The sequence below is a fragment of the Bombina bombina genome, chromosome 9, assembly GCF_027579735.1.
Source record: "Bombina bombina isolate aBomBom1 chromosome 9, aBomBom1.pri, whole genome shotgun sequence".
NCBI classification, from domain to species: domain Eukaryota; kingdom Metazoa; phylum Chordata; class Amphibia; order Anura; family Bombinatoridae; genus Bombina; species Bombina bombina.
This window is the reverse complement of record NC_069507.1, coordinates 46068145-46080293: the sequence shown is the minus strand read 5'-3', so window position 1 is coordinate 46080293 and position 12149 is coordinate 46068145. Positions and strand designations below refer to the sequence as shown.

The following is a 12149-nucleotide window of genomic DNA, read 5'->3' as shown; positions in this document are numbered from 1 at the left end:
CAGCCTTCTAACCCCTTATAAACTTCCCTCAGTATATGCAGACTTACTCTGCCTGTCTGACCACTCTGCCTGTCTAACCCTTGAACTGCCGGTTTGCCTTACTGCAACTTAACTCTGCTTGCCTCTGACTACTCTTCTGATTAATCCCTGAAATGCCGGATAGCCTTACTGTTGCTGAACTCTGCTTGCTTCTGACCACTCTTCTGATTAACCCCTGAACTGCTATTACCGTGGATTGTCTCATTTTTTCCAAACTCGGCTTGCCTAACTACTCTCCAGTTATTCCCTGTTGTGCCGAAAAGGATTGCCCATCTAATGTGAGTACTGTTACCTCATTTACTTTATTCTCTTGTTCTGGGATATTTCCTTATCCTTCCACTTGATGCCGGGATAAGAAGACTACTGGCCAAGTTTGGTCTGATAGGGAAATATCCCACGAGCACTACACTTGTTCACTTATGTATTTTAATAAAAATGAATCCACTCTATGTTGAACTAATTTTCTTATGTTGCTTTATCACTCTTGATCTTTGTCTCTCTACATCTTAATTACTTTTTTCTCTAATCTCTTTCTTTTCATTTTATATCTCCTATCTCTTCCTTTATCTATCTATCTATCTATCTATCTATCTATCTATCATCTATATAACTATCTATCTATCTATCGCTACTTTTTTAGACATTTCAATCTAGCAATCCCCTCTTGTAGAGTACCTTGTTTATTTTTTATCTATCAAATCTGGTGCCTACCACAAAAGTCTCATATTCATCTATAGAGTTGCATCACTTTTGAGCCACGCAGAGTTGCTAATATATTCCTTTATTCAACCAGCTTACAAATGGATTTAAATATTGTCTTACTGTTTAAAATTGGAATCTTACACCCAACTTAATCCAAAATAAATGGACTTTCTTACTTTTATTTACTGTAACGAATTCCACCAGCTGTCATCTCTGGTTCATTGGGTATACAGAACCTGTTAGCATTCTGTTTTCCCTGGAATTATGAACATTGTAGATGCTTACAATGTGCACTCAAGTGTGTGAGACTGGAGTGAGTAATACTGGCTACATGAATTCTTAGTTAGTTTAGTCAGACTAAATCCTTGAACAAGAATCTTGTGTGTCTAGGATGTGATATAGGTCCATTCTTGTGTTCTACAATTTAATTAGGCTGACTGGCCCAGCTGAGTAAAATGCTTGTGAAGTTTGTTCAAATCTCACAATATACACATTTTTTTTTCTCAGCAAAAGCAAAAAGGAGTGGCAAATACAAGTTAACCTATACTGAAAGACAAAGTACTGCAATTTGATATGTATTTGCATCAAATTAAGAATTTAAATCTTTGCCTGGTGCTTTTCTGTTAATTCCATCCCCTGCCCCGTTCTGCATTCCAGAGATATTCAATAAGTTATATGAGAAGCATATCAAGGCTTACTGAAGCTTCCAGTTTCTGTCTCTTTTCTTAGAGAATTTAAAGGGTTTAGCTGCTGTGTGGTTCCAGATGATTTCACTTAAAGCGAAAGTCACAATACATATTGTTTATTTCTAGGGTGACCATATTGCCTCTTATAATGGAACATTATTTATTATTAAAAACATTTCTTTAAACAGCCCTGACAGTATTTAAAACAGTATTTTTCACGTGTCCTGTTCTAAAGCGGCAATATGGCCACCCTATTTATTACTGATTGTTACATACCAGACATGCACCTTGCAATGGGTTCCACATCTATAAGCTTGAAAGAAGTAAATGAAACTTTTAAATAATCATCATTGCTAGTAGCTGAAAATGGCCTCCAAGCTCCACCCACAGCTTTCTTCTTGTCCAGTTAACTGATTCCCTTGTATGCCAGTTTAGCAGTGCACATTTAATATTTTTTAATTAGCTATTTCAAATCGCACATGCACAATTTAGCATGTGCGAATAGGAAAACATATTTAAGAGTTGATTATGATTGGAGAAACTTATCATACCAAAATATACAAGCAATAGGTGGGTGGAGCTTGATGGCTATTTTTGGCTCCTAACTAACAATTCATTTTTAAATGTTCAATGTTCTTCTTACATGGGACCAGTTGCAGGATGCTTTTCTGGCATGTAACAATAAGTAATACAAATGATGTATTGGGTCTAGACTTTACCTTTAATGATTGCCGGTTCATTAACTTTAGTGAGGTTTAATGTCTACACCGTATTGGATATTTGAACTCAGATGTAAAGCATCACATACCAATCATCATGATTATATTTCAAAAGTAATATTTGCTTGTTTAAAGGTGATGTTCAATGTCACGTTACTCTAATTTTAAAGGGATAGGAAAGTCAACATTATCCTTGTGTGATTCAGATAGAGCGTGTAAATTCAATTCTATTTTCAAATGTTCTTCATTCTCTTGGTATCACTTGTTGAAAAATAATATGCACACTTGTGGGAGCTAGTTGCTGATTGGTTCCTTCAGCAAAGGATAACAAGAGAATGAAGCGCATTTAATATGAGAAGTAAATTGGAAAGTTGTTTAAAATTGTTTATTCTATCCAAATCATGAAAGAAAAAATTGGGGTTTCCTGTCCCTTTAAGTATTTTGCTTTTGTTATTTTCAATAAAACACTGTCAATAATCCAAATTATGTGTCTTTATTTTTATACTCAAAACATCCATCTTACTGTTGTATCTTTGTCTGAAATCTAACATTTCAAACAGAATGTTTAAAAGCTATGAGTGTTACTTATTACTTCTCAGTAAATCAATCAAAAATATGGAGAATTTCTCTTCCAATAATTTATGGCAACAATATTTCTTTGATTTTAAAGTTTAAAGCTCTGGTGAGCTGAGAAAAGTTACAGCTCACAAATCAGTAGAAACAAGATAATGCTCCTTTTTTTAATCTTGAGATTGATATTGTATTTTCATGGTCTAGTGAATTTCATCACTTACCCTTGGCAAGGCATTGGTTCCTGATCTATCAGACCAGGCTCTTCCAACTGCTGATATGCTGGTCCTGTGATTCCACTAAGACGTCCCCGGGGAAGAGGGGGAGTCCTTCGAAAGGCATTTCTGTGCAGCATCCGACTCCTTTGACTGGGACTGCAGCATGATGAAAGATTTCTGAAATATAAAAAAAGCAAAGACATGAATGATACCTTCTATAGCTGTTTAATTTAAATGTAATGGATGAAACATATTACAATGCAAGACCAATGTCGTATAGAAATAAATATAGTGCAACATGTCCAATGCTGAAAGAGGCAATATTTTTTTTTTTGCTGCTACTTAGCAACGGCCCATAGGTGAGTCAAATAGTGTTGACCCATTTAAAGCAAACGTTAATCTTGCTTTAGAGCCAAGGTCATTACTATAGCAAAGTGATCTTTTTTATGGTTTTGACCACCTAGTAAGTGTTATGTTTTCATAGGGGGTTATAGATAATGGCAGACAGCAATTTAATTTTTTAATTGCACAGAAACATCAATAAATAAATAAATTAAAAGGTCAAATATGTTTGTTTTATAACATACAATTTTAAGCAACTTTCTATTTTACCCCTATTATCAATTTTTCTTCGTTCTCTTGCTATCTTTATTTATAAAATCAGGAATTTGATGCATAGGAGCTGACCCATTTTTGGTTGAGAACCTGGGTTATGCTTGCTTATTGGTGGGTAAATGTAAGCCTCCAATAAGCAAGCGCTATCCATGGTGCTGAACCTAAAATGGGCTGGCTGCTAAGATTTACATTCCTGCTTTTAAAATAAAGATAGCAAGAGAACAAAGAAAATTTGATAATAGGAGTAAATTAGAAAGTCGCTTAAAATTTCATGCTCTATCTGAATCATGAAAGAAAAAAATTGGGTGCAGTGTCCCTTTAAGCTCTGCAAAGTTAAAGTACTGCTGGAGAGCAGCAAAGCACTGTGGGTCCTGAACAGAAACTACTGGTCATCTTATTAGAAGCGGTAGTCACACAGCTTGGTTGATTGACTACCATTGCTGAATCGATCAACGGCTGTGTAAGCTCTGGACCAGCAGTGATCTGCGGCTGCCGAATGATGCTTTAACTATGTGTTTATGTGTTTAACTCATTTGCAAAGGATAAACACATAGAAGTAAGTTTAACAAATGCATACACTGTCACCATTTAAAATTGCACAAGCATTTCTTGTGAAATGCTTGTGCAATGCTGCCCCCTGCACATTTGCAGCCAATCAGCCGCTAGCAGGGAGTGTCAATCAACACGATTGTATCTGATCGAGATGATTGCAGTCCACCACCTGAAAGGAAACTATGGGCGGATAAAGTCACATCCGCGGCTTATTACATCCGCCCCATAACATTAAATGGTTGCTAATGTTAAAATTACATACTCTTTTTTTACTATAGAGTGTGTTTTCCCACTGCAATGGTCCTTTAATCACACACAAGTGTCTTATTTCAATAAATGTCTAATCAAAAGAAAATGTTGTTTTTTGGAAAGATGGTTTCAAAGAAAATAAAGTAACTGAAATGTGCAAAAGATGCAAATACTTTTTTGCACTAAATGTGTGTTGCTGGTATGAATTACTTCCAGATGGTATTAATATTTGAATTCATTATTTATTAGTGGAAAATGTATCATTATTTTTAATTAAGCTGTTTGTAAAGTCTGTAGTTCTACATTTTTGTGAATTTAAAAAACAAAAAATAAAAGATTTTATTTTTCTAGATAATAGAGGGCAGGTGTCCCAAAAAGCAAATTGATTTATATATTTATTTTTTTTTCCATTTATTTTGTAATGTTTTATGTATCCCTATTAGACGTGCATTGGGAAGTTTTGTTCAATGCCGAATACGGAAGAAGGCAGCTGCTCGCGGTATTCGGCCCTTTTGTACCCAGAATTCTTTTTGTGAAAGCATTTAGACAGATATTAGTGTGCTGTTCTCTCACAAGAAGAAATCCAGATCCAAAAAAAGCTAAATGCAGCAAGTGACCCCCTTCTTCTGCATTTGACAGAGAACAAAACTATATATAATTCCTATAATGAAAGCTAATGTTTTTGGCACTCCTTGATTCCATGAAAATAAGTAAAGACAATAAACTCATAATTAACTGTTTCAATAAAGGCCTAGATTATAGTGCTCTTAAATGAGTGCGGGTCGTGATAAGCAATATCGTGACTGTTCTAACTTACACACATATTACAAGTTGAAAGTAAACAGGTGCGCTCAAGCAAAAACAAAATGTGTGCTTGTCAGATAAGCGTGACTAAAGATCATGTCCGCCAGACATCGCTGAATGCCGACAGCATATGCTCTTGGCATTTAACATTGCACAAGCAGTTCTGGTGAACTGCTTGTGCAATGCCGCCCCCTGCAGATTCGCAGTCAATCGGCCGCTAGCAGATCGTACAAGATCCAACGGATTGATATCCTTCGCCTCATAGGCGGCGTATGAGTTAAGGAGCAGTGGTATTAAGACCGCTGCTTCTTAACTCCTGTTTCTGGCGAGTCTGAAGGCACGTGCGGAAACAGATGCATTGGGGTCAACAGACACTTTGATAAATCGCCCCCCTAGTGTAAAGTGTAATACTGTATATGATGCTAAAAATTATTCATTTAAATGTTAAAAAAGCTAAATTATAAGGTTTAAAAGGTATATGGTATAAGACAAGGTGTTTGACTAGAGAGGGCTATTATATATGTTTTTTAACCCCATTTACTGCCAGGAATTTCAGAGAAAAACTTTAACATTTTTTATATCACTCCATTTAAACAGAAATAGAGCCTTTTTTTATTTACCTATCAAAACTATACATTTATTTTATGTAGACAACCAAAGGTGTTGATCTAGGTTTATTTTGGTAAATGTCATGCCAACCATTCACCGCCAAATGCGATCATATTTAAAAAATTGTTAATAATTTTCACAAATTTTGGGTTTCTCACTGAAATTATTTACACACAACTACTGCAGTCATAAGACAAATGGTTTTAAAAGTTTCTCTGGGGTCCCTTTTGTTTAGCAATCACAGACATGCATGGCTTTGCAATTATTTTTTTGTTATTAGAAGGACACTAATTGCATCTGTGTGCTGCACTTCTGAAATATATATATATGCCATAGAATTATTGTATAGAGCACATCTAGGCAAGCATTCCCTTTTGCTTTTCCCCAGAATTACTTTACATACAACCAATACACCAGAGGATTCTAAGTAAGGCATGCAAATTGTGTATATATATATATATATATATATATATATATATATACAATTCTGGTACCATGTTTAAGCACAGCAATAGTCTTATGGGGCGTGTGCAGCAAAAAATAAAACTACTTCTGGGGGCATAGATAGAATATGTGTGTGTGTCCCTCAAGGAGTGTATGCAAATGGGATAAAAAAAAAGCTGTGTGAGCTGCAAAGAGGGAGGCTGACAGCACTTGCTCAGGCTGGGAGAGGCTGACAGCACTTGCTCAGGCTGGGAGAGGCTGACAGCACTTGCTCAGGCTGGGAGAGGCTGACAGCACTTGCTCAGGCTGGGAGAGGCTGACAGCACTTGCCCAGGCTGGGAGAGGCTGACAGTACTTGCCCAGGCTGGGAGAGGCTGACAGCACTTGCTCAGGCTGGGAGAGGCTGACAGTACTTGCCCAGGCTGGGAGAGGCATTAACAAAAAACAGATGTTACTTTATTTAGAATCCCCTCTTACCTTTTGTTGGTTGTTTTTTTGCAGTGTTCTGCTGTGAGATGCTCAGCACTGCACTTGGGAAGAGAGAAGGGGAGGGGGACTGCATTTAAGAGTAAGTGCAGACTGTGCAATGCTGTCTGAGAGGATTCCTAGAACAAATCCCCATAGGAGGAAGACATGGGAAGGTCGATTATACCGCCAAAAAGAATCTATTCTGTCAAAATAATAAAATCCTGTACTAAAGCTTCCCCTTCACACCTTTATATTGTGGCAACCCAGCCCCAGATGCTGCAGCCCACCAGGATTTCTACCAGTGTCCCAGTAGGCCAATCTGGCACTGTTTCGTTAGTGACAATAGAAACAGTTTAGAAGTAGCATAAAATAATTTATTAAAAATATTTATATTAAAAATAGTAATGCATAATGGAATACATGTAAACCAGCCCTAGTTAAAAATAGCAAGAAAAGGTCCAATAGGTGATTCTCCATTTCTATGATTAGTATCCAAAGTTGTATCCAATGTTGGTATTTTAAAGCAAAATGAATTATTGGAAGTAATTTTACTAAAATGTTATACCAATTAAAAATCAATATATTTTTGTACCCCAGATTTATAGTGATAATCCTTATCCTGCAATTCCCTTCAAGGGATTAAAGCTCTCACATAGAGAATAGAATCAGAGATATTATGAGAGTAATTGTATAGTACCTTGAAATATTTCGCCCTTCATAGGGCTACGGCATCTGTCTATACCCAATGACAATTCAGATATTGGGTACCTCCTCAATGAGTTATTGAATACTGTGTATACGGCTCCCCATGTCTGTTCCCCATGTTCCTCCGTTGGTATTAACTTGACCAAACTCTAACAGCACCCAGCATTCAGGAAACTTTGCTCTGCTTTTAGCTTCACTCTGCTGTTAATTCCAATCAGCATGATTCTCTTCTTTTAGATAAAGGCGGTCAGTGTTCTACTTCTTTCGATCTGCAAGTTACCTCTCTGTGAATGCCAATCAGAGTATGCCTCTACGCGTTTCAGCTATGTAAGCCTTTGTCAAGAGACAATGCGATAACTCATTGAGTAGGTAGCAGATATCTGAATTGGCATTGTGCATAGACAGACGCCATTGCCCTATGAAGGGAGAAAGATTTCAAGATACTTTACAATTATACTCATAATTCTTCTGATTCTTTCTTCTATGTGAGAACTTCAATCGCTATAAGTGAAAAGCATCTATTAAAAACACAGTAAAATACATTTCAATATATATAAAAATTAATACAAATTATTTTTCATGTTTAAAAGTATTTGAGTGGAAAGGGGTCCAACGTGCATATATATAAATATATATATATATATACATATATATATATATATATATATGTCTATGTATGCGTATACATGTGTAAATATGTATGTATATACATGTTTACATGTGTAAACACATAAATACACAGGTATTTATATAAAATTGTATCTTATCAAAAATGTAAAGTTTGTATTTAAATTACACGGGAATAAATTGTATTCTAAGTACACTGGATGTGAAAAAACACTGAAATTTGTACTTATAAGTGCGAAAAGCAAAGCGTAATTGTTTTGTATCAGAAAATGGGCTGAACATTGGCATTCCATGGTTGTGTATGGAATTGTCTCTCAAATCCAGGCGTAATTATATAAACATGTCTACACTGCAAATATCACTGTTTTCCTCACAAATGAAAAGGTGGCAATCTTTTAATCAAAATACTCAAAACTAATTACCTATACATAAAAAAACAGCAATTTTAAGGTACAGTGCACTGAAAACAGCATATTATGATTTGTATTAAGTATTAAAGTTTAAACATACCCTGGGTTCTCCCTGTGTACTTCTTTCTCTGTTGCAAACTTTTACATGGCAGAGAGCTCTTATTATTTCTATAGGACACAGCTCTCCGCTCGCAGGAACAGCCCACTTTTCTATTTTAATTGCACCGACTGTCCCTGCGAGGCTAAACATGTTTTTTCACGTATTTGGTGGCAACGTTTGATCATCAGGTCTCCTGGTCGGTGTATCTGAGTTGGATTCCCTATTTCTCCATATTCTGCTACCCTATACTTAAATAAAATCATCTTACATGACTATCACTGAGCTAACTTGATTACGTTTTTTATAAGTCAATTTAAATGTTGAGAATAAATTATATGATAATAAGATAAAATATAAATACATTAACAGTAACGTGCAGATGTCTGCCTAAGTCCTGAGATAGAATAATACATTTATAGCTGGAGAAAATGAACATTGAACAACTAAAATATTATCTTGAAACAAAGAAATTAATTGCGAGGAACTATTTTCATATTAAATCTTTAAACAATCACAATATGAGAAAACGGCAATTCTCCATCCATCATACAAGCACAATCAGCTAATAAACTAATTTTATTAAAGGAACAATGTATTGGAACAATGTGCACTCCCTTGTTTAGGAGAACTAAACCATTTCTTATTCTTTATGGGGTATATTTTCCTTACCACTAAATATTATTCAACATAATTGTAATTGGCATTGATCTAGAGGGAAATTGCAAATAAAGTAATATGTGTTATTTAAACTGGATCCACCCAGAATACATAGGCCATTTTCTTCTAAAATAACCATAAGTTGTGTAGTCTTAAACATAACAGATGCATAATAAAGAGCAATGCTTTTATTGACCATTTTATGTCATTTATTGTTATTTTCATTTTTAAATAGTTACTCAAGCCTCTAACTAAAATGTTCATGTGATAAAATGCACAATTAACTGTGATTAAAATTAAAAAAGAGCGAAATGCGTCCCAAATGTATGTTGTTATATTAGCTTTCCTCCTCAATATACATTTTAATGATTTTAAGAAATATTACTTTGTCACCTCTTTATTTTTGAAAATACATTTTTATTCCAATTTAACATTAATTTAAGATGTATTTGGCAAAATAAATAAACAAATAAATAGTAACTTAGAGAAACAACATAGGCATAATTACTCTTTGAACTCCATTTATGATCTGCACCTTAGCCCATGCATTACAGGCTCTTGAAAGCCTGCAATTACAAGTTAAGTGACAGTGGTTCTAAGACCGTGGCTTTCTAACCTTTCTACCATCTCAAAAGTGGAGAATTAAAATCATCCCAGACTTATTCGACTAGAGAAGGTGATAACTCCTGCTCCTGCGTGATTGGTTGCGCAACAGCAGGGGGCCGGATTGAACAAGATTTGGAATCACTGGAGATGAGCACATATGCTTGTCCACCCAACAGGTTGTAAACAGGTACCTTTGTCTCTATAGCTCCAGCATCCAATTGTATCCATGTTTTGAATATAGTTGTAATTAAAATTGCTATTTTTTCAATTTTTAGCACAGAGGCTGTCACCTTTATAACACCCATTCTGGGTCTCCCTACCTATGATGTTTTGCTGAGTGATTCCCTCTGTCTGGCGGCAGTGTGTCTGGGAAGGGCTGGGTTTCTGAAAAACTTGACTCCATGATTTTCTCTCTGACAGGTTCTGGATTGCTCTCTGATTTTGAATACTGCAGACAAATCAATCAAGAAATAACCAATAAACAGGAAACTAACAGAAGACATTAAACATTTTTATGAACAATGTTTTATAGTGCACATAAGAAGTGTAAGCTATATCATGCACTGGTGACCTCAATCATCTATATATGTTAAAAACAATAATGCCCATTAATGAAACTGTGTGATGCTTTATTCATTTCAAACATTTTTTTCATTGGCAGCAAGACCACTCGTAACCTTATGAGGGCCTATCAATCCAGGACATTGTGATAAAAGACTTTAGCAAGCCCAAAACAAAACTCATCTTTTCATTTTGTGTATATAAATTAGGTAAAATGTGAATGTTGCACCATTTTTATGTTCTAAGGTGCTTGCAGCATGTGTCATTATGTGCAATTTATTCTGCTCGCTGATGATGTGCACATTATGCATTATCCGTATCTGTGATAGAGTTCCTTGACAGGTTGATCCTAATGGTGTGTAATAGAAACATCTGTCCAGCTGCCTTTTATCTCTTTTGGAGATTGTATAATGTGCTGTTGCTGTTCAGAGGTAGAAAAATATTCTCCTAATGATTTTAAAATTCTGCAAAAGTTGAGAAATTCTCGTTGCAAACATCACAGCTTTTTCATAACATTCTGAAATGTTCAGTGAACATTTGTATATTTTTCTTTGGTTTGTAATGTTTAGCAATGCCAAAAACTGTAGAACGGAAAACTGAGTTCTGAGTTCAGTTTTGTTTGATGTGAAAACATTTTCTTGCTTAAAGTGTTTATTAAGCTCAACAATAGACAAAACTCCCTAAACGGTCACTTCAGAGAACTATTTCCTCTTTTATGCTATACAATTGATTGACTATAAAATTGAAAGATAAGTGAGCTTTGCCGAATCAGTTGAATCAAATAACTTAAAAAATAGTGAGTAGTGATGGGTAAATGTATAAATATCTACATATTATTCACATGTTTCATAGAAATAAATGATACCAAGCATGGTATGTAACCCAATAAAGATTAAAAGATAAACGACTACATGTAAATACATCATGTTTAGTCTAATGCCATCTACTGTACAGTGTGTTTATGACAGGCTTGCTCCCTGAGTTGAGCATCCACCATTCTTGTAAGAGCCCTATTATTTGTGAGCTGTCTATCCCTACCCCTCTGTGACCTTCTTCTGAAAATCTCTTTACATTTTTCCTGACCCTGGCTCATCTCCTAAGTAATTTATAGCTACTACAAGACATTGGTGGCTTAATATAATATGACGTTTAGTAATATATTCAGTTAGCTAAGTTTAAGCTGAATGGGGTTATACATCACAGGGATACAAACTAATGGTAATTATATTTCCTTTTGTAAAAATATATCTATATTTGTATTTTAAAACCAACAATAGTGTATTCACAAAAGTGGATGTATCTGTTAATTTTAAAAGTTTATTTACTGTAATGGTGACCACGTAACCACATATGGTAATTCTGAGCATACTCAGTAAAGAAGTGCAAGTGTCAGAATTTTAACATTGCAATGTTTTAGTGGATGTTCACCTTGACAATCATTCTACAATTCTATAGAATTAAAATCATCATTCAAATATTGAATGTTAACATTCAAACATAAAATGTAAAATTCAAATATACAAACATACCTCTCGAGTATTGCATTTTTTATTGATTTCAGTAGTTTTTCATTGAAGTCTATGCAAATTAAATTTAAATGTGAATATATTATTATTATTATTATTATTATTATATTTTTGGATCATGCATTTTTGAAGAACTTAATTTTCTGAGTATAAGATTACTTGTTTAAACCAACTTGTTTCATTGACTTCTGATTACTTTTTCCAGTCTACTTTTTTATAATTTAGTTAGACTGTTGACTGTTTATAAATAAAATCCCTAAAGCAGGAGTCATACATTGTGGC

At 34.9% G+C, this 12149-nt stretch overlaps 1 protein-coding gene across 2 annotated transcripts in view; it reads right to left on the bottom strand.

The window, feature by feature from the left end:
- NRG3 (neuregulin 3) overlaps positions 1–12149 on the bottom strand; it is a 959110-nt gene that overhangs the window by 30862 nt on the left and 916099 nt on the right. For both annotated transcript variants that reach the window (XM_053692070.1, XM_053692069.1), the window contains exons 7-8: positions 10101–10228; positions 2941–3111 (exon numbers count right to left, since the gene is read on the bottom strand). In XM_053692070.1, coding sequence (XP_053548045.1) covers positions 2941–3111; positions 10101–10228 — 299 coding nt within the window. The remainder of the gene's footprint in view (positions 1–2940; positions 3112–10100; positions 10229–12149) is intronic.